This window comes from Hippoglossus hippoglossus, chromosome 7, assembly GCF_009819705.1.
Source record: "Hippoglossus hippoglossus isolate fHipHip1 chromosome 7, fHipHip1.pri, whole genome shotgun sequence".
In the NCBI taxonomy this organism is placed as follows: domain Eukaryota; kingdom Metazoa; phylum Chordata; class Actinopteri; order Pleuronectiformes; family Pleuronectidae; genus Hippoglossus; species Hippoglossus hippoglossus.
In genome coordinates this window covers 743,510-766,793 of record NC_047157.1, presented here as the reverse complement: position 1 = coordinate 766,793, position 23,284 = coordinate 743,510, and the positions used below count along the sequence as shown (strand labels likewise).

Sequence of the window (23,284 nt, the reverse complement as noted above, 5' to 3'; positions counted from 1 at the left end):
TCAGAAATCCCTCATAGCTAAAAGTTGAGCTTCATCACTTTGTAAATACGCAAAAATTATAATATATAGCTGTCAATCCAATGTTTTCAATATAATGATTCGTTCTTATAGCTGTGCTCAATGCACAATTTGCTGCTGTTAGAGTCTGTTGCTGAAATATAGACAGCTTCTGTGATCATTTTGTTATTCATCATAACAACATAGTAATATAAATGGTGGGAATCGTTTAAAAATGTTCTGACCAAAGATGACAAAAAAGTCAACAGAACCATTTTGTTTGTGTAGTTACCAGCTGGTATATAGTAAGGTGACATACTACTAATACTACTAGATCTACTATAGCAGTAGTACGAGTAGCCTATTTCTGCTCCACTACCTGTGACACTATAGCCTCCTCATTTGGTTTTAAGTTACTGGGTGTTAAACTTCAGGACTGTGTTGGGTGAGGTCCTCCATCTTCCAGCTGCTTAGCGGCCTCGTTAAATATTGACACCGCCTCCAGGAGTCCACAGACCGGGCCAACTGACAGCCCCGCGCCGGCAGGGCGGCTCCTGCATGAGCCGCGGCTGGCTGCAGCTCTCCTGTGCGCCTGCAGGGGGCAGTGCAGCGGGGCTTCTGTCCATGGTGCTGAAGATTCGGCTGGCTCTGTCCGGGGTGCTGAACAGCTCAGGGTGCTGGGCTAAGTGTGAAGCTGCTGTCGCTCTCACTCAGTAGTTCTGATGTCCTCCGCTGCTTTGTCCGGCTGGTAGTGAGTGTGGTGCGCTCCAAAGAACGAGTGTGTGCCGCCCGGACATGTCGGAGAGGAGGGGGATGGGATGGCAGTAGTGTGAGTGTAAGGTAAGGCTTCATGTCGCTCTGACAAAGAGCATGAAGCGCACACACTTGTCGGTATTTTCTGTTGTTACCGCTGCAGCAGGCCTGACTGTGGATTTCACACCAAGAAGGGAGGACCTGATGAGGCCGGATGGAAGATAGCTCGTCGCGGATGTCAGCGAGCTTTGGTTCCGTGGAGAATAATGAACTCGGTCTGTATGTGCAGACAGGCTTTTAAACCGATTATCACTGTGGCTCGTTATTTCCAGCGCCTACAATGGCGGCCCGGTGTCGATACGGTCTGTTGTGAAAAGCGTTGAACGCTGGTCACAGCGGCTTGTTTCGTGTTTCGGAGAGAGGCCTCGTCCTTGTTAAAAGCCTGGCCTACATCCCTGCTGTTACGAACATGCCTTGTTCTCTCTAATTCATACTCGCAGTCTGTTTGTGTGTATGATAATGTGTGTTGAAATGTAGCAGCAGTCAGTCCACATCTAACCTGATGTCATCCTGAGGCCTCCCATCAGTTCACACTGTAATCCTGTGACCATGTTCCCAAACTGTCATGACCAATCAATCACATGCAATATATAAAATAAAGTTAATGTATTTCTATGTAATGTATTTTTTGTAATTATTTTATTTTATTTATACTATTTTTATGCAAATGTTCTTGTTATTTTTCTAGAATATAGGACAAGATGGTGAATGTTTTTTTATAGGCTTAAATTGTTGTTATTAACCTAATGTATTTTTTTACACAGTGTATGTCATTATCAAATATGTTCAAAAATTAATGGTCTAAATAGAAGCAGCAGAGGCAGACAAATTCTGACCTTTAGTCCCTTGTATGAGTCAAGCCTCAAAAAAGCAAAAGCCAGCGAATCCCAAACGGCAACAAATAACCATGTGGAAAATTATCTTCCATCTAAAAGGCTGTGTTGTGTGTGTTTAATCCAACAGAAAATGATTTCAAAGGTCACTTACTGAGCCAGCCAGCCAACTGATCAGAGAGAACACGCTTCAGCATCAAAGTACTCTATTCTATCAATTATATCAATTATATCAATTATATCTATCTATCTATCCATCTATCTATCTATCTATCTATCTATCTATCTATCTATCTATCTATCTATCTATCTATCTATCCCTCTATCTATCTATATATCTATCCATCTATCTATCTATCTATCTATCTATCTATCTATCTATCTATCTATCTATCTATCTATCTATCTATCTATCTATCTATCTATCTATCTATCTATCTATCTAAATATATTTCTATCTGTCTAACTTACTTATGAATCTTGCTCATGTCCCTCTGATATTCAGATGAGCCAAGACATTACAGAGACACGAACACGAACCCGCTCTAAAGGCATCCGGGGTAAGCACACACCCACACACACACACACACACACACACACACACACACACACACACACACACACTTATACTCCTCATATGACTTACATTTTTGCATCTAATTATTTTCCTGCTGGTGGATTCAGTGTTATCAGAACTTGCGGGACAGGAGATGAAGCAGGAGTTGAGGTAAGGAATCTAATGCTTCAGCAGAAGACTGTCAGTATGTATAAAGTATGTCTTGTACGTATGAAAGTGTGGGTTTGTCTCGCTCTGTGTCAGTAGCAGCTGTCCCACCCCTGGATGTGACGGCAAAGGCCATGTCAGTGGAAGATACTCCCGACACAGAAGGTAGGATTCATATATTTCATCTAACTTTCTGCTCTGCACATCAGTGAGTTAGCTAGTTAGCATTAACATATAGCAATATTAACATTTACACTTAGATTTATAAAATAAGTATCTTTGATCTGCGTAAAGCTGCGTAAAGCTGAAAATGGTTACAAAATGATATCAAAGTGTTTAGATATTTATCAGTCAGACAAACTCTCTATAAATGGAGAGCATTTATTTGCAGGGGTGTCCCCCAAGTGTACAGGAAGTGTTGCAAACATTTATATTTGTAACAAATATTTAACAGATAAACATTGAAACTGTGGTAAAAGATAATTTCCTTTGTCTATTCTGCTGTGAATTTTACGCAGTACAAGGAAAAAATATGCCAGACCTTGAAGATCTCTAGAAGAGCGGTGCTGCATCTGTGGCTGAACCCCAGTTAGTGTGGCCACTCTAATCTCTTAACACGGGTGCTGAAATGACAAGCAAGCCGTTCCGCAGCCAGTGTGGCCCAGGCGTAAAACATTATGTGTTGAAGGTTCAGTGTGTAAAATTTAGGTTAAAGGGGTCTATTGGCAGAAATTGAATATACAATAATAATGTTTTCACTAGTGTGTGAAAATTATACAAATTGCTGTCTTCTTTATCCTAATGGAGCCTTTATATTTAAATACGTTATATTTACATCAGGAGTGGGTCCTCTCTACGGATTTTTTTACAGTAGCCCAGTCTGGACAAACTAAACACCTTTTGAGTTTTTATGGCAATTGCCAGCTACCACAGGTTCTCTTTCATGTTTGGAAGGGGAGGGGTATTCAGCTGCAACATGCAACTTCACCACCAGATGTCACTAGATTCTACATACTAAACCTTTAATGGTATGCAGAGAAAGGTCCGTATGTTTTCCATAGTTTTTTTCTAGTAATAGAAACAATTCTAATTCTAATGACATTAACCAACAACACAACAACACAACAACAACAACAACAACAATAATAATAATAATAATAATAATAATAATAATAATAATAATAATAATAATAATAATAGTGTTCTCTGAGGGCCCCCCGTCCGTGCTGGGCCTTTAGAATAATCATAACTCCACCGTACACCCCTGAACCCCTCTTAGGCAATAATAAGGCGCCCCAGTTTATTTGTATAGTGTCTCTCTCTTGGTCGTTCAGCTTACTCCAGAGGTTTGATGATCAGTGAGATAAAAAGAAACTCAGAGTAACAGCTTTAGCTTCAAAGAAATCACTGGACCTGGTTATGCTCTGTGTTTATCAATCTGCCACACACAGATCATGGTGTGTGGCAGGGGCCTTACAGAGGAAACTGCTACTCTCCAAAAGTATACATGCCTGAAGTTTGTTACTAGTAAAATGTTTTGTTGACTGATTTGGGATAAAAATACTGTGTGTGATGTAAAAGGGAACTGCCTGCCAACATGAAAACAACATCTCTGAGGTACATTGTCGTGAAGTGAGCATCATGAGGTAGGTTAGCTGATGAAATTAATTTCCAAGTCCCAGTGAATCTTACAGGATGACTTCAGGGTGGTTGTGCACCAGGTGAAGATCTAAACTCAGACCTCAGATGCTGTGGAATGAGCTCAGAAGGCCATTCATGCTAGACATCCTGAGAGTATTGCTGCACCAAAGCAGGTCTGTTGTAAGAATAGTCCAAAATTCCTCCTGAACATGGTGCAGGTGTGCTGCCGGACAAGCTCGAGGTTGATTCTGCCAAAGAAGTTCTACCAGTTATTAAATCCACAGGTTTCTTTTATGTAGATGAAGATCAGATCATATTTTATGAGCACTAATGCAGAAAACTAGGTCATTCCAAAGGGCTTATATCCTGCCACTTGATATAAAGTCCTTGTTAGTGTATTGGATGTTAGCATTCACTTAAAAACTAACCCTGCTCTCCACAGTGTACTGGGATGCCCAATTGTGAAGAAAAGGAAACTAGAGGAGGCTGAGGCTGAGGCTGAGGAGAATCAATCTGCTCCCAAACGAAGGAATCAACCAGCCAAACAGGCAGAAGATGATGGCTTCACCGCAGACAGTGAAGAAGAGGAGGAACAAAAAGAGAATGAAGAAGAGGAGGAAGAAGACCTTAAAGAGAAGAAAAAGGACAAAACAAAAAACAGGCTAGAGTCAGGTGAGTGAAACCAGAAAGGTTACCATGAAAAACTGCCTGTAGAGTACAGTAGCTATGGGGAGGTATTTCATTATTCTATGTAAATTACGAAATAAGAAATAAAACAACCTGGTTATTCACTCAAAAGCTAAGATTATAGAAATAAAGGTGTGTTACAGAATAAAATATAAAAAAAAACAAGATTGTAAGATAAAGCCATAAGCTGAGGGTGAAAATAAAAGTATTTATATTTCTATGGTTTTAACAAGACATATGCCTGCAGCCAAGTCAGCTAAATGCTAATATGAGCATGTTAACATGCTAGTAATAACAACGTTAACATGCTCCTTTTTCAGTGCATACATTTAACCTTGGTCACTCTGTTAATGTTATTATGTGTGTGATATTAATATAGTGTAGCTTGTTATCATGCTAATGTTTGCCAGCTAGCAGTAAACTGCCATTCACACATTCATCCAGTGCATCTATGTGCAACAATTTCTCCATATCACATCATTCACACACTGGCGACATGACCCGCTCTACCTCCAGGAGCACAGTCACCCCCAAGGCTGTAGGAAATCATTCGCTTTTTCAAACCCATGATGGGGCATTAGAGCTATATTGAAGAAAGGATCATGCCCAATTGAAAAGACAACTCAAAATATGGAAGAATGAAGTCTTAATATTATAAAAAATATAGTCATAATTTAATCATAAATCACAATATTATGAGATAAAACTATGACATAATATTTTGAGAAAAAGAAAACCATGTTTAGGAAATAACCAGTAGGGAGAAACTATGAAACCCCTTTGAATAGAAACTATATTCTCACAGTTGACCACTACAAACATTGCTTCCTCCACAAAAGAGGCAATGTCCTCAGAGCCTGTGTTCTTTTTTTTCTTTTGAATACAGTTTGTCATAATACTATCAATTTATTCTCCTGATATAACAACTTTAATCCTGTAATATATGATTTTATTCTCTGAATTTTTTACCTTTAAGTGTATTGTACAAACCAAAGCATTACACATATTCAAATTTTGACTTAATGATGGTGCAAGATGAAAAATTCTCATCAGAAGTTTTAGCATACAGATAATAAAGGAGGCTGTAGAAAGCTGAGATACACCACAAAGTTAGTTTACAACACAAAGTCTGATAAATAAATTAATGCTTATCATTCCAATAATAACTAAACTATATGGACACTAAATATCTTAATACCTTAGGCAGCAAAGCATTATGCATGAAGCAGGTACTGATCTTCTTCATATAACTCACAGTCGTAAGTGCAGTCTTAAGTCCAGTCTTTCATGGAATGGGTTATTATTCATAAATAAAAAATATATAGATATTTGACTATGGGCTCTGACCTTGCCACCCACCATACTCAGCACAGCCCACCCCTTATGAGAGGCAGAGAGTCAGAAGCAATACATTGATGCTAGGATGGAGGTGGGGCTTTAGAAATATTGAACACTACAGCAGCAGTCACGGCCGTTAAAAAGTGAGCAGAGGACTGACGGCTTAAGTATGGAAAGTTGTGAAAAGGATAGTTTGATGATGCAGACACAGACTAGAGTTGACTACCAAAACAACCTTGCAGGCTTATAGGGATAGTTCACCGAAAAGGGTTATGGTTAGGGGTTGACACTTGGATGACAACAGGAGCAGTATGGAGGCATGTTATGTTTTTTTATGTTGTTTTATTACGTCTGAAGAAGTGGTTGCATTTACTTCAATTGTATTGGATTTGGCTGCAACACTGTTTACCCCTGAGACTCCAAAAGTGTTTTGTGGACTTTCCACAACATTTCACTCACCCCTCCATCGGCATAGTAGTGAGTAGATAATGAGTGAATTTTCATTTTTTGGTGAACTATCCCTTTAACTTCATTAGTGCTGAATCAGTAAGATGTCATCTATAACATATAATGTCAGTCACAATGCATCTCTGTAAAGCTGCCAAAGGCATTTGTGTCATGACATTAATTTATGATTTGAATCCACAGCAGACTGCTCACTGGTGACCTCAGAGGAATCAGAAACATCAGAAACTGCAGTTTATCTTGTGCCTGAAGACGGCAACAATCAAAGCGTCACCTCTGAGACTGGGTATGAAGCTGAAAGTGAGAAAACTAGTGAGGAAGTGAAGCAGGTAACGCTCTCTGATGATCATCATCAGGAGGAAACAGAGACAAAGAAGAAGGAGGAGAGTCAGCTGGTGACGAAAGACCACCCATCAGAGCAATCTCAAGAAGAAACTGGGATTACTGATCTTAAAAAGACAAAAGAGGAGGAAGAGGAAGAGGAAGAAAAGGAAGAGGAAGAGCAGCAAGACAGGCAAGAAAATATTGTAGAGGTGAGGCAGGCAGAGAGACAGATGATAAGCCAGAAAAACTCTGATCACCAGTACTCCAGTGGCGATTACAACCATCAGGCCAAAGAATCAATAGAGGTGCAGAGTAAGAGAGAGGACCAAGAGGAGGAAAAGGAGGAGGAAGAAGAAGAAGAAGAAGAAGAAGAAGAAGAAGAAGAAGAAGAAGAAGAAGAAGAAGAGGGAGAGGCGAAGGAGGTCCACCAAGAGGTTGACACTCCTTACACTTTGAGTCCACACACTCAGGGATCAAATGCCGAGGTGTCACTCAGGGGAAAAAAAGCCATCACCCCCATGACTGAGGAAGAGGAGGAGAGAGAGGAAGAGGAGGATGAGAGGCAGGGGAAGGAAGCAGGTGAGGTGCTGGAGGAGGAAGAGGAGGACCAAGACTCGAGCAAAGCCTCTCCGACTACAGTTGTTATTGAAGTCCACTCTGACGAGGATGACGATGAGGAGGAGGAGGAGGAGGAGGAGGAGGAGGAGGAGGAGGAGGAGGAGGGGGAGGGGGAGGAAGAGGAGGAAGAGGAGGAGGAGGAGGAGGAGGAAGAAGGAGAGGAGCAGGATCGTGTCTCAGAAGGCTCAGGAATCACGGACGACTCGGAGAACTGGGATATGACTCGGGGGAACCTGGGGCTGTTGGAGCAGGCCATTGCCCTGAAGGCTGAAGAGGTGAAGGGGAATCACGAGCCACAGAGTTCCCCAGAATATCAACCATACAGCAGCTCCAGCAAGGGCTCTGAGCCTGGAGCTGTGGCCCGACGCACCACTCACTACAGCAAAGGTACATTCACTATAACTACAACCAAACACAGCTCACTTTAAGAGTGCTCTATTTGTTATACACCATGTAGTAATGCATGTGTTACATCAGGAATTCTATTACGGATTTCTATGTTTGGTAAATGACATATATTAGCTTAAAGCATATCACCAAAACACGGCACATGGCTCTTTCTGTGCAGGGGTTACTGGCTGCATGTTACCCAGAGGTAAAATAATATGTCATCCCTTAAACAAAAACATTATGTGTTATCTTAAGCATTTATAAGGGAACACTTGTTTCACAAATTCTGTGGACATTAAGGATGGAACAATTTGTTTTTAAGTGTGATTTCATGTATGAGTTTAAGAATAAGTCAATAACATTAACCATTGTCACATCCTAGAGCAGAGTGACCGCAAGAGCAAAGCTGAATGTAATGCCATGGAATTGGAGGCGTTAGTGGAAGAGGCAAACAAACATGTTGTTGAGCTACAGCAAAGAAATATTAATATAACTCAAAAAAACGCGATATGGGAGAGTATCTGCTAAAAAGTAAATGCTGTGGGTAAAACAAAAAGAACAACCGATGAAATTAAGAGAAGATGGCAGGACATGAGAAAGAAAAAAACAAAAGAAAAGATAGCTCATAATAAAACCTCTGCAAATAAAACAGGTGGGCGGCCGGTGGAAGAGATGCATCTGACCAATATTGAGCAGCAGTTCACTTTCTGAAAAAACCCGTTCTCTCCGTCTTCTTCCATGCCGTCTCCTCCTCTCCACAATAACTGCAACCATCTGCGCGCAACGCTGTGCCGATAAGCACCTACATTTCAAACGTATTAAATATAGACACAATCATTGCAATTATTTTCAGGCTTTGTAAATCACAATGCATGTGCTAAATAGAAGTATTTGCATCTACTCCTCCCAATATTTTGCGCACTCGGGTAGAAACGCCCGATATTGCATATTCATTAAGGCAAACGTACTAAATGGACAGTGCGTGTTATTCTGCATGCAATCCTCAGTGCGCACCATTAGTAGATCAGCTTGCATGTTATTTTGCAGGTGAAATCAAGTTTGCACACGTTTTGACACGTACAAACCTTTAGTAGATAAGGCCCTAAGACCCCCAAATTCTGCCCATTCTATCTATCATATAACTTGCTACAATTCTCCATACAGATACTATTTAGGGGTTGGTTGATTGATATCAAAGTATTGAAATTACCAATACTCATGGGCTTGTCGATTCTTGTTGAGTATTGAAACTAGTATCAAATAATGATAGTACTAATAATAATAATAATAAACCTTATCTATGCTTTTCAAGACAAAGTTACAAAGTGCTTTACCTGAATATTCAACTAGATCAATATATAATTCAATCGTTGTTATATGTTGTTATTACTAATTTAATTCATTATCCCTGCTGTCTAAATCATTCCCTCGTCTATTTAGAGAAGAAGGAAGTGAAGTGTCCGACCCCAGGGTGTGATGGGACAGGTCATGTGACTGGACTGTACCCTCACCATCGCAGTCTATCTGGATGTCCTCACAAAGATCGAATCCCTCCAGAGAGTGAGTATACATTATCTGTCTCCATAGACCTTTAACAGACAGTTAAAATGCTCTGATGACTCTATTCTAACATGCAGATCATTTTTATTTAGATGTTATAAATGGTTTTGCAGCTTTGAGAGTAAAGACCTGGGTATTTTTTGTTTCTATTGTTAATATTATTACAACCAGTAACGCAATGACTAGTAGTACCACTAGCACTTCCTTCTGTTATGGAATAAACTACTAATAATTCTACTTTTAATGCTAACTTCTATACTTTTAATCAACACATTTTCAGTGATGCACAGCTTGACCTTTCGCTATACTGCTATTGATGTGAGACCATCTACAGTAAACTGCAGAGACTAACCCCTAACTCTGTTGTGTGTCTGTAGTTCTGGCCATGCATGAGAACGTCTTGAAGTGTCCGACTCCTGGCTGCACAGGCCAGGGTCATGTCAACAGTAACCGCAACACACACCGCAGGTTAATAACACACCCACAGACTCACACACAAACATATAACACACGTTCAGGAAATCATGCGAAACACACACACATACACGTGGGCCTGACTACCACAACAAATGTGCTAAGTTGACAAAGTGTATGCAGTATGCTTCTATGACATCCCACAAATAGAATTAGAATAGTTTATGCTTTGGTTTGTCAACATTCCAGTTTTCAATAATGATCGATACACAGATTTGGAGTTCTGGGATTCTAAAATAACTGCCATGGAAATGATCACAAATAAAGATATTGCACAAAGTAGTGCAAGTGAAGTGAAATCTCAGGGAGGCCTAATCTTATCTAATACTACTAACATGACTGACTGTCTTTAGAAGGTTAGCAATAACTTGAGCACCTGTCTGGGTACTGAGTGTTGACCTATTCATTCATTAAATCCAAACATGTGGATGTGTCTCCCCTTTGTCAGTCTGTCCGGCTGCCCCATCGCAGCAGCAGCTAAACTGAACAAGAACCAGGACAAGCAGGTTCATTTACAAGCTGCAGCCAGTGAACCCTCTTCCAACTCAGACAGAGTGCTCAGGTGAGACAAGATAGTTACCACCATTTCTTCACCAAGTGACGCTACATGTTGGTTTCTTTTCTGAACTCACTTTATATTGAATACATACATCTACTGTTTGTCCATGTCAGTTCAGGGATAAAACATACCTACCAACTTTTCCTCCAGGCCCATGTGTTTTGTGAAACAGCTGGAGATCCCTCAGTATGGCAGCTACCGGCCCAACACAGTGACCACCACGCCTCGAGCGAACCTGGCCAAGGAGCTGGAGAAATACTCCAAGGTGTCATTTGACTATGCAAGCTTCGATGTTCAGGTGTTTGGAAAGCGTATGCTCATTCCAAAGACACCCAGCACCGCTGAAACATCACCTAAAGCCTTCAAATGTAAGACAAATACACACCACCTGTACATTTGACTTGATCCAAATCAAGGGTAACACTAACTCTTTAAACTTTTGTTTTAAATGCAGATAATGTTTCATCATAGAATGTTTCAATTTGAGGCCAGCTAGTCCTAATACAAATTCATACTCAAAGGAATTATTTTCATGCATAAATTCACTAAACATAAGTTTAAACAATAGTTGAAAGTTGTTACAACTTCATCAGGCAATAGTCAAATGTATTTCGATGTATCCTTCTCTTGTTCCTCCTCATTGTTTGAACAGATCCTGGTAAAATTATATTATTTCATTTCATCAGTATTTCATGGTTCTCAGTCTTTCTCAAGACCAAAACCCACTATTTCTAAGAAAATAAATGTAAAACTGAAACATACAGACCATACATATGATACAAGAGTCATTCCAAAGCAAGAAGGTTCTGGGTTCAAACTGATGAGGTGGTTTCTGTGTGTGTGTTTTCTGCAGGCCACCAGTCAGTCTGAAGACATGAACGTTAGGTTGATTGGAGACTTTAAATTGTCCGTAGGTGTTGTTCGGATTTAAACAACACTGAACCTTAAATATACTGAATTTCATAATATATAATATGTTGTATAATGCCAACAATACATTTCATGCTTTATTGCATTAATTGATATACTGTAAATACAAATCAGTAATTGTTCTTGAAAGCAGATGGAAGAGCAGGAATTTAATCGTTTGTGTACTTTTATTTATTCATTTATGCAGACACACACATGCAGCCACACATCTGGTTTTAGTGTGGTTGTTGAGTGGCTGTGGCTCCTCCAGTCCACTTTCCAAAGTGCTCTTGAGCAAGATACTGACCCTGATCCTGTAAATGTGTGGTGACTTTGAAAGTTTCTATATAAAAAGAGTCCATTTACCTTTACTGTAACCACCAGCAGCTGTCAGGCTCCACAGAGGTCTGCTCTCTGTTCTTGTTCCGGTAGATTCACTATGCTCCACTCCCACAGCTAAATCATTCCCCAAGGCCTCCTCCCCCAGTCACAGTGTGTCTGGAGGATTTTCCAAGAGTGCCTCATCCTCTAGTGGTTATGACTATAGCCAGGATGCAGAGGCAGCCCACATGGCAGCAACAGCCATCCTCAACTTGTCCACCCGCTGCTGGGAGAGGCCGGACACTCTCAGTGCCAAGCCCATGGATCCCTGCACCAAGGTACACAGGTTCCTTTTTAACAGATTCTACCTCATCAGTGCCCAACAACACACTCTTATGTTCTGTGTATCTGAACTATGTAGGAATCAGACATTGAAGTGGATGAAAACGGCACTTTGGACCTCAGTATGAAGAAGACCAAGAGGGAGGGCGTGCAGTCTCCAGAGCCTTCATCCTCCTCGTCTTCGTCCTCTCAACACATTGGAGCTACCTTGTCTCAGGGCCACACTCAGCCAGAGTGGGAGGGGCCGCTAGACTTTACCAAACCAAGTGGAGTCAAAGAGGAAGACCATGAAGAGGTACTGCACACATCCAGTGCTGTGTGAATCATACACAATGGTTCTTATCTGTGGGTACGGATTTTTTGGCAATTTGAGTGGGTTACTTGTTTTATCTTTTGTCAGGTGGAGTACTCAGCTCCCTCATACACTTCATCTGATGGTGAGGAAGAACAGGAGAACCTGGAGGACAGGAAGTACCCTGGTGAGGTCACCACCACCAGCTTCAAGGTCAAGTTCCAGCCCAAAGACAGCAAAAAAGACGTTCTTGTGTAAGTCACAGCTTTTGACATACCTCCATTCAAAGCTGGTATAATGAAAGACCATTGTTCCACTTTTCTTTTCTTTGTACATACTTTAATTAGATGGTATGACTGGAACATTGAAATTAAAACATTAACATCACTCAACCAGAATAAAAATTATGAAGCCTGGTTATAATTCAGGTGAGACATGCGTCAGCCCCTGCAGACGACCGTGGGACAGTCAATCAAACTATTATATAAAACATTTCTCCTCAGACCTCATGTTCCTGTCATATAAGAGAGACTATAATATACTGGCACTTAAATAAAAGTGGAGCGCCTAAGAAGACCACCAATTACAGACAGCCAAATTGAGTTGTTGTTAACTCATAAAACATTTGAGCCATTCCCATTTCTACTATCCATTTCATATGACCTGAATACAGCAGTAGGCTCTGAGTTGCCACAACTGAAAAAGAAGTCTGAACTGACACTGTAGTATGCATTTCTGGCACATCACTAAAAGCACCATTTCCAAAGGCAGTGGACTGATCTGTAAGTGTGTGTCTTTGCTCAAGATGTCCCACCCCAGGCTGTGATGGCAGTGGACACATTACTGGAAACTACGCGTCACATAGAAGGTATGACCTGCACTGTGACTTGTAAAGGACGATCTCTGCATATTTGGTGTGTGCACTGACAGGTGATTTGTTGAGGTTGAAGTATGATGTCAATTTGACCTCTGCTCCTCACACTGATTCTGACTGGATTCATTGGACAGCTTTTTCCTATTTGAGGAGAGTCCAGCCACGTTAGATGTCTGTCCACTGTTTGTCATTCAGAACTCACTTCACATTGTACATAGTTAAGTAGGTGTAGTTACTGTAAGCACTGGATCATAACAACGTATGTTGACAGCACACATGATACAGTATAAGTATGTTATGTAGTCAGGAGATATGGGGGTAACAAGTCCGTGTCTCAAAAGGTTGTCCTGCCCAGTCCTCTTCTGGGTCTCTAGTCCAGGTCAGGCTCTGGCTCTTCCCTTCACTCATACTCACACATCCTTTTCACAGTCTGGTTTTCTGACGCTCTCTCTCTAATGTATCTTTCAGTCTGTCAGGCTGTCCTCTTGCCGATAAATCACTTCGGACCCTCATGGCTGCCCACACAGCTGAACTAAAGTATGTCTGCTTCCTCCTGTCTCTCACCTCCAACATGTTCACTGAGTCTGCAGCTACGTCTCTGTCCCTACTCTCCTTTACACACTGATATACAACTTGCTGAATTTTCCATCAATTTAGAGCAGATTTCCAGCCAGATAGTAAAATATTCACAGTGTATCCACACATATTTCTCCTATTTTGCTCATACCATGTATGTATGTGACTAATACTTTGGTTGCGTAAAAGAAGCATTAGTCATTATGATATATAAAACTCAACACAATGAAATAAAATACTAAAATACAATAAAAAAAATTGTAAAACAACTTTGCACCTCTGAAAGGTTACTCTTGTTGCTTGAATTTAGCATCTCTGTCATTAGAATATCCAAAGGCCTCATCAGAGTCTGGGATTTTCTTCTGTTTAAACTTGTCAGAACCAGAAACTTGCTGCAATATGGCAGCGGCAGAGACACATCTCATAATCCGGAAGTGGCATCTATGTCTATTTACAGTGTTAAGTGACAAACACTAATGTCAACCTGCGGTGTGTTATAAATGAAAGCCTGTAAAGTGAGAGAACGTCTGTGTGTGTGTCTCAGGTGTCCAACTCCAGGTTGTGATGGATCGGGCCACATCACTGGAAACTATGCTTCACATAGAAGGTAGAAGCTCCTCTCCTGTTATGCCTGATGCACCTTCAGCTCCTCTGTACTGACAGATGCTATCACTCACTCTCCCTGTTTGTCTCTCAGTATGTCTGGTTGCCCTAGAGCCAAGAAGAGCGGAATCAAATCAACCCCAACGAAGGATGACAAGGAAGACTCTGAGCTGTTGAGGTGAGCAACAGTAGATCAAAGGCAGATCACCATCACATATACTGAGCACACTCAATCAGTCTTTCAATTATCCTTGATCCTTTGCTTCAACTGGCTTCATATCTTAGTCTCATTTCATGACGTCTCAACCAAAGCAAAGTGGTGCTTAATTGGATCCTAAATTTAGAAGGAATGCCACTGCTATATTTTGAAAAACAGAACACAATCTATGTGATTTACTATGTTTTCAGGCTGTGATGCATTATTTTCATAGTCTAACATGTATGAAGGGGGAAACAATGCAAACTCTTCTGTGGGAAGATGGAAAATACATAGAATGATTTGTTCCATTGTGATAAAGGGAAATGTGTGAGGGTAAAGAAATGCATGGTTAAGCTTAATTTACTGAAAGATCTCAGAATCAGAATTCTTTTTATTGCCAAGTATATTTACACATACAGGAAATTGCCTTGGTGTGGTATACAGAAAGAACAATAAGTTATGGGCACGTGCGGTGCTAAGGTGCAGTGATTGATTTCGGGATAGTGCCAATAATATGTAAATTATGTGCAAATTATGTGCGGGGGGGGCCAGAGTCAGTGTGATGCAGGGGGCTTGTTTGTGAGCCCCACTGCCATGGGGAAAAAACTGTTCAGGTGGCGCGAGGTTTTGGTCTTGATAGCCCGGAACCTTTTTCTAATAGAAGGTTAGCCATTTCACATTGTAATGAAGACATTTGATCTAATAAATCAAACACTCATTAGAGACATACACTACCGTTCAAAATAATGATTTTTATTTGAAATATTAATTTTGTTCTTCAAACTTTGCTTTCGTCAAAGAATGCTCCATTTGCAGCAATTACAGCATTGCAGACCTTTGGCATTCTAGCTGTTAATTTGTTGAGGTAATCTGTAGAGATTTCACCCCACGCTTCCTGAAGCACCTCCCACAAGTTGGATTGGCTTGATGGGCACTTCTTGCGTACCATACGGTCAAGCTGCTCCCACAACAGCTCAATGGGGTTGAGATCTGGTGACTGCGCTGGCCACTCCATTACAGACAGCATACCAGCTGCCTGCTTCTTCCCTAAATAGTTCTTGCATAATTTGGAGGTGTGCTTTGGGTCATTGTCCTGTTGTAGGAGGAAATTGGCTCCAATCAAGCGCTGTCCACAGGGTATGGCATGGCGTTGCAAAATGGAGTGATAGCCTTCCTTATTTAAAATCCCTTTTACCTTGTACAAATCTCCCACTTTACCAGCACCAAAGCAGCCCCAGACCATCACATTACCTCCACCATGCTTGACAGATGGCGTCAGGCACTCTTCCAGCATCTTTTCACCTGTTCTGCGTCTCACAAATGTTCTTCTGTGTGATCCAAACACCTCAAACTTTGATTCGTCTGTCCATAACACTTTTTTCCAATCTTCCTCTGTCCAATGTCTGTGTTCTTTTGCCCATATCAATCTTTTGTTTTTATTGGCCAGTCTCAGATATGGCTTTTTCTTTGCCACTCTGCCTAGAAGGCCAGCATCCCGGAGTCGCCTCTTCACTGTAGACGTTGACACTGGCGTTTTGCGGGTACCATTTAAAGAAGCTGCCAGTTGAGGACCTGTGAGGCGTCTATTTCTCAAACTAGAGACTCTAATATACTTGTCTTCTTGCTGAGTTGTGCACCGGGGCCTCCCACTTCTCTTTCTACTCTGGTTAGAGCCCGTTTGTGCTGTTCTCTGAAGGGAGTAGTACACACCGTTGTAGGAAATTTTCAGTTTCTTCGCAATTTCTCGCATGGAATAGCCTTCATTTCTAAGAACAAGAATAGACTGGCGAGTTTCACATGAAAGTTCTCTTTTTCTGGCCATTTTGAGAGTATAATCGAACCCACAAATGTGATGCTCCAGATACTCAACTAGCTCAAAGGAAGGCCAGTTCTATAGCTTCTCTCACCAGCAAAACAGTTTTCAGCTGTGCTAACATAATTGCACAAGGGTTTTCAAGGGTTTTCTAATCGTCTATTAGCCTTCTAAGGCGATTAGCAAACACAATGTACCATTAGAACACTGGAGTGATAGTTGCTGGAAATGGGCCTCTATACACCTATGTAGATATTTCATTAAAAACCAGTCGTTTCCACCTAGAATAGTCATTTACCACATTAACAATGTATAGAGTGTATTTCTGATTAATTTAATGTTATCTTCATTGAAAAAAACAGTGCTTTCCTTTGAAAAAATAAGGAAATTTCTAAGTGACCCCAAACTTTTGAACGGTAGTGTATGTCTTGTCTTTCATTTTTTCTGAAACATACTAGGAAATTTGCATCTGGTTGCCAAATGAATTCCTTGTGAATTTTTCTTAATCTCTGCTCTCTATCAGAGTTCTTAAGACAAGAGAGCTAATTTTGATTTCATGTCTATCTTTTGCTAACTGCTCGACACTTCCATCTCTGCTCCCTATCAATGAGTTGAACCAGGGTTGTATGCTTGTCTCCAGGTGTCCAGTTCCTGGCTGTGACAGTCTGGGCCACATCAGTGGAAAGTACGCCACTCACCGCAGTGCCTATGGTTGTCCGCTGGCGGCACGTCGGCAGAAGGAAGGTCTTCTTAACGGCACGCCCTTCTCCTGGAAGTCCTTCAAGACTGAAGGGCCCACCTGCCCGACGCCAGGCTGTGACGGCTCTGGCCACGCTAACGGCAGTTTCCTGACACACCGCAGGTATCTGGAATGTCTGAGAGTTTCAGCACTCAGAGAGCAGTGTTATCACAAACACAGTTTCATGTCAAAATACTGTACATTAATTTCAATCCATGGTAAGGCAGCATCATGCAGATAACAGCAGGCACACCAGCAAAAACAACCCCCCCTCCTCCAGTTTGACTTGAGGCCTGACAGACAATCAGATCCAAACCTGGTTGAAATGACTACAAATCACATGCCACAAGCCCAGGAGTTGTTTTGTAGCTTCCCTAGGAAAAGGCCTAATTTGCCCTGTTTGTCAGCCAGTCTTAGTCGGTACATACTATGGCAACAGAAAACACACTTTGTGATTGTTTCATAGTAGTTTGTCATATACAGGTTGTTCTCGTCAAGGAATAATAAAAACATAGGGAGGTTTTTCGACTGTGTTCACAAAACTATTTTTGCTGTTGCTATTTATTCCAATTTGGTTGATTTTAAACATGTGTGGATAGACAGTGTTTTTAAGTATTATTACCCTTTAAGGTACTGTATGTTCAAAGCAGGTAGTCATAGCAACAATACTGAATCATGCTGTTACCAGTTAGCTGGTGAAACTAAGTAAGCATGAGTTTAATGAATTTAAATTAGGAGCTCCTTTTCCTTCAGTAAATAACCAGTGAAGTGAAGGCATACGTTCGAATGCTGAATTATCCAGACCATATCCAGGATCCAGACCATAAAGTTCACCAAATGTGAGATGGTTCAGTAGCTTTATGAGAAAAATGAAAAAAAAACTAACAGACTTCTCATCCCTGAGAGATCTTGTTGTCATCCTGCATACAGATGTGTCAGATGACAAAGTTTGTGTGTGTGTCAGCAAGAGAGAGAGAGCGAGAGCAGTCAGGAAGGGCTGAGTGAATCAATGCAATGCATGCAGATCCACTGTGGAATAATATTTTTATAGAAAAATTGTAATCATTATGTAGTGGTCAGTGTTGATATTGTGCAGGTGGCTACAGAAAAAATCAATATAAAGAAGAAGAGTACAAATTCATTGTGAAACTGTAGTGGGTCAAAGGTCAGCTGAGTAGGAGGTCCTTAATATGTGGCCCAGGAGACATTTGGGTTCACACATGTTCGCATGCTTAAAGAATGTGGTCACATGCACACCTGTACATAGCGCTGAGCACTTGTGATCAAATCTCTCAGGACGGATGTTAATACCAGGTCTGAACAGGGTCACAATGTCAGAAATGATAAGGGTCTTCAGGGGCTGATTATCAGCTAATCTGGAGAAGGGGATCCAAAGAGAGAGCACCTACCAAAAAGACTTTTGTTACTGCTCTTAATCTGGGACAAAAAATGATGACAAGTGCACTGGAGCATTTTGAGGTGTGTGTGTTGGGGGGAAATTTATCCTTCATATGTTCCAATATAAAGGACTAGTCCCTCTCACTACATATTTAAACAAAATATTTAAGCTTATACAGAATGGTTGTGGTGCCAAGTTTTGTGATGAATGCATGTGTTGGAGTGTAAGAGCTCTTGATGTGATCTCCTCTTAGTCTGTCAGGTTGTCCCAGAGCGTTGGCCAACAAGAAGAGAACCAAGTTCCCCGGAGACGAGTATATCACTGCAAAGTTCAGAGCAAGTGATGGTAAGAGACTGTGTCCCTCCTGCTTATAGTATGTCACATGTGTATGTTAACTTTTTCAAACACATTCAAACAATGTCCACCATGTTTGTAAGGGAGAGTAACATTCAACACATGACATACATTTAAATGCACTAAACAATTTTAGGGAGATGAGGGGGGATGCCATCCCCTTTAAACCAAAATGACCCAAAATTCCTCCCCCTCAATAACCTGCTAATTCTACCATCCCCTCCAATAATCTGTCAATAGTGGGGGACGGGGAAATATGTGTGTGTAATCATCATAGTTATGGTAAGACATGTGTTTTTTGAATAAGAGGCAGCAATTACAGAATAAACAATAATGGGTCTAATGTTGATCCTTTGGAAACTCTGCATGTAATAAAAGTTTTTTTATTATTATTATTGGAAATTCCCTTGATGAACACTAAACTCACATAATTTAAGATATCATAAAAACCAGCCTGGTGCTGACCCACCTCTCAAATCTTTGTATTTAAATATCATGTTCGATAATGTCAAATGCCACACTTTGATCCACTTTGAATAGTGAAATGGAAACTCTGCTTTTTCTGTACTGTGGTTGTGTTTAACACAACAACAACAAAAAAAACTCTAAATGTGGCTCTACTCAAACGTTACACCCCAGCCCGTTCACTCCGCTCTGCATCTGCCAATCGGCTTGTTGCTCCCTCACTGCGAGCTAAACACTCAACAATATGACAACTGTTTGCTGTCCTGGCTCCTAAATGGTGGAACGAGCTCCCCATTGACATCAGGACAGCAGAAAGTCCACACACCTTCCGCCGCAGACTAAAAACACATTTCTTCTGACTACACCTTGGATAAAAATAAATAAATAAATAAAATAAAATAAAAATAAAAAAGTAGCGATTTAGTAGCACTTACTGTATATGGCACTTACTTATAGCACTTTGTAGTTTGGCTTTCTTGAAGAAAATTGTACTTTCTTGATTCTTGTTGTTCTGGGTTTGTACCCTCAGGGTTGAACGCACTTATTGTAAGTCGCTTTGGATAAAAGCGTCAGCTAAATGAAATGTAATGTAATGTACTCTTCAGGCCACAGTAGCAAGAGTAGGCCGGACTGATTTTCTCTTTCTTACCGGTGTGTTTACTCAGTTTTGGACAACGATGAGGACATCAAGCAGCTCAACAAGGAGATCAACGAGCTGAACGACTCCAACTCAGAGATGGAGACGGATATGATGAACCTGCACACTCAGGTGAGTTTAGCAGCTTGGCTCAAGGTACTGCTGCCATCAGCATGAGGACAAAAAACATTTAAATACATCCAGGTGACACCGCCACTTAATTTATGATATTTGGAATTTTATCAAACAACTGTCTGAGGAGGCTCAAAGTGGTACTAAATTGAAAAAATCCACAACAGCCCAAAGATAATTTTCCTCTCATGATATTTATCTGACAGCATATCTATCAAAGTGTCGTGAAATCTTTCTGGGTATTTGTTTAGCTCTCTGAACTCTGTCTGTCTCTGCTTCAGATCTCTTCAATGGAGAAGAACCTGAAGACCATGGAGGAGGAGAATAAGCAGATTGAGGAGAGGAACGAGGCCTTGTTCCTGGAACTATCTGGCCTGAGTCAGGCCCTGATCCGCAGTCTGGCCAACATCCGCCTGCCCACCATGGTGATTACACACAATGTTTACAATGTGTCACATCAGTCCGGTAGACTAGGCAGATTTTCTACTCTGCACGTAGCTGTAATCATATTGCAGCTTACATTAACTGCATCAGACTCAGGTTGGGTTAAGCTAGAAAAAACTATGTTTTCAGGGTTCAGACAGAAAATTTGACCTGAGCCGCTCTCAGATCTGGACACAGTCCTGTACACTGTGTGTTTGGTTCTCCCTGGTCATCTCTCGTCTTAGAATCAGACACAAAATTCTGTTTCTGAATGAACAGGCGACAACTGGACTATTTTAACTAAAAGCTATAGCTGTAAAACCATGGAACATGTGATACATTTAATATGTAAACATCAATGTGTGAAACCTTCGATTTTAGTGAATAAGTGTTTTTCTCTTCAACATACCCATGTGTTTAAATTCTCTGAGACACTTACAGAAATTAATACAAATTTGCAATAGTCAAAATATTCACTGAAACCAGTTTTTTTGTGATGCGTTTTAGTGTTGAGACTAATTCTAAATTATATATAACCACATACCAGCAAAATATTATAAATCATACAATAGTATGGTAATTTGAATTATATTATACAACAGTAGGAAAAACCCCACAAAGACTGATTATTTTGCAGTGCTCTACAGTTTTTGTAGATTCTGTTTTCATGTTAGAACAAATCTCAGATAAGAAAACATTGCTGAATGAATCTGTAACACTGTAAATGGGTTGTAAGAAGAAATTTATTCAAAAGAACAGTTGGTGAATGAGGCCCAGTGAACCCTTGACAGAGTCAGTGTGGTAATGATTCTATAGAAAAGATCACATTATGTTAAGTCAACATCTTACAAACATCACTGTTTAAAATTAACCATCGCCAGCAGCAACCTTCATTTCCGACAGTCTGTATTCAGTCCAACTCTCTGCTCGCAGGACGGAGACAGAGGGAACTTGACACTTGCCTGTCCTGACTTGAAACTTAACTCGGGGCGTCACTGTCGTAACTTAAGCTCCTGTGTGATCTGCAAAACAGTAACCTTTTCCCACGTCTGATTCAGCTTTTGTTAGTAGTACTGAAGAATTTTAACAATGCCTTTCAGCAAATACAGTAAATGAGACAAAACTTACAAGACTAAAGACACTACCTTAAATTCTTAAGGAGAAATAAATTCTTCATTCTGCTAGGACATTATTTTTCTTAATATAATTCAATATAATTGTTGGAAGGCTTCACAATTCTGTTTTTAACGAAATTGATCATGAAATATTTTGCTTTTACATACAAAGATATGTATATGTATGCACATATACACACACGCATGCGTAGTCAGTTTTTGGTTGCTATGTAAAAATCAACAGATTGAAAAGTAAATTATGGTCAAATAACTTTTCATCAGCTGACTCAACATTTGTTTTCTGACTTGTGAACTTGTGTGTGTGTGTGTGTTCAGCAGGAGCCGCTGTCAGAGCAGAACTTCGACACCTACGTGGAAACGCTGACCCACATGTTTACCAACAAAGACTGCTACCAGAACCCTGAAAACCGCGCCCTGCTAGAGTCCATCAATCAGGCCGTAAAGGGCATCGAGGTGTGATGGACAGGAAAGCGGGGGGGGGGGGGGGGGGGGGGGTGCGGGGCGGGCTATGGCAGTGTCAACACCACTCTTTCTTTCCATACACTTACTGTATGTATTTAATTCTTCTCATTTGGAACTTTGTCATCTGTTCTTTGCGTTTGTTTCTTGTTTGCATGTTGCTTTACGAAGGTATGAGTGTGAACAGCTTAGAGTGTTTGGAATACACTGGAATAAAACTATTACTGTACGCAGGTGGACACAGACAGGCAGAGTGCAGTACACAGCCTGAGCTGAGCATACGTTCTTAGTTAGTGAACATATCCCGTTTCCACACAGTAATGTTGATAGTATTCTATATGAGCATAGTGATGTTGCACCTACAAGACTAGTTTGTAGATTTATTCTTTCAATTGCTGTGTAACTATTTAAGTCCTTTGCAAATGTTGGTTTAATATTAACTTATTTAGTCATGTCCACTGTATCATATTTATGTTGGCTTATTTATATACATTATCTATTTATTTCGGGGGTTTTTTTCATTTCAAAATGCTACCTGAGAAGATTTTAAAAGGTAATCAAGAGAAAGTAATCATTTCCTCTGCATTGTTGAACAAGAGGAAATATTTTAAGATATCAACTATGAATTGTTTTATATATCTTATTATTTATTTAAAATACAGGGATCTTTTTAAGTGCAAATATTTTGTAAAAAAGTTTTTAATAATTTTCTAAACATTTTTTTTTGGTGCTTATGTTTGTATGATTTTCCTTTTTAATTTCCACAAACTATTTTCAGTACATTGCAATACACTGTGAATATTGAGCTGCACATATTAGGTATTTATTTGGTGATGAAGAACAAAGTGATGGTGAATATTTATTTTGTATCGTCTATGTGTTAATGTTTGTGTATGGATTAGTCTTTAAGTTGCCCTTGAAATAAAAGTTAACCCACAGTGCATGTGGACTGGATTCATTTTGTTTTGGTGTTGACTCTTAAAATGCTTTTAACACTCATGACTGTTTAATACAAGCTGCTGTTGCTGTAGTACAACAGCCATTCTGGCTATATATTTTGGTGGTTTACCTATTCCCAAAGGTCAGTTATAAATGGTAAATTCATATTATTGTTTAATTATTATTTTATATATACAATGTTCTCTGGTCTTTTGACCACTCAAAGTGCTTTACAATGGGTCACATTCA

General features: G+C 40.3%; 1 protein-coding gene across 7 annotated transcripts; it reads left to right on the top strand.

Annotated features, from left to right (window-relative positions):
- Positions 1–506: 506 nt before the first annotated feature.
- Positions 507–23,037, top strand: myt1a (myelin transcription factor 1a). Of its 7 annotated transcripts, none has more exons than XM_034591393.1 (23): positions 507–837; positions 1,774–1,844; positions 2,149–2,203; positions 2,328–2,370; positions 2,464–2,532; positions 4,451–4,680; positions 6,685–7,827; positions 9,271–9,390; positions 9,768–9,858; positions 10,313–10,426; positions 10,574–10,791; positions 11,789–11,991; positions 12,075–12,290; positions 12,396–12,541; positions 13,093–13,155; positions 13,630–13,698; positions 14,282–14,344; positions 14,435–14,518; positions 16,993–17,214; positions 18,744–18,835; positions 19,975–20,078; positions 20,360–20,503; positions 21,953–23,037. In XM_034591393.1, exons 3-23 carry the CDS (start codon positions 2,149–2,151, stop codon positions 22,094–22,096), a joined length of 3,633 nt encoding a protein of 1,210 aa, XP_034447284.1. In that variant the 5' UTR covers positions 507–837; positions 1,774–1,844; the 3' UTR covers positions 22,097–23,037. The 7 variants fall into 7 exon arrangements, with proteins under 7 accessions (XP_034447284.1, XP_034447285.1, XP_034447281.1 ...); XM_034591394.1 differs by having other exon boundaries at positions 6,682–7,827; positions 21,956–23,037; XM_034591390.1 differs by having other exon boundaries at positions 6,682–7,827.
- Positions 23,038–23,284: the final 247 nt, after the last annotated feature.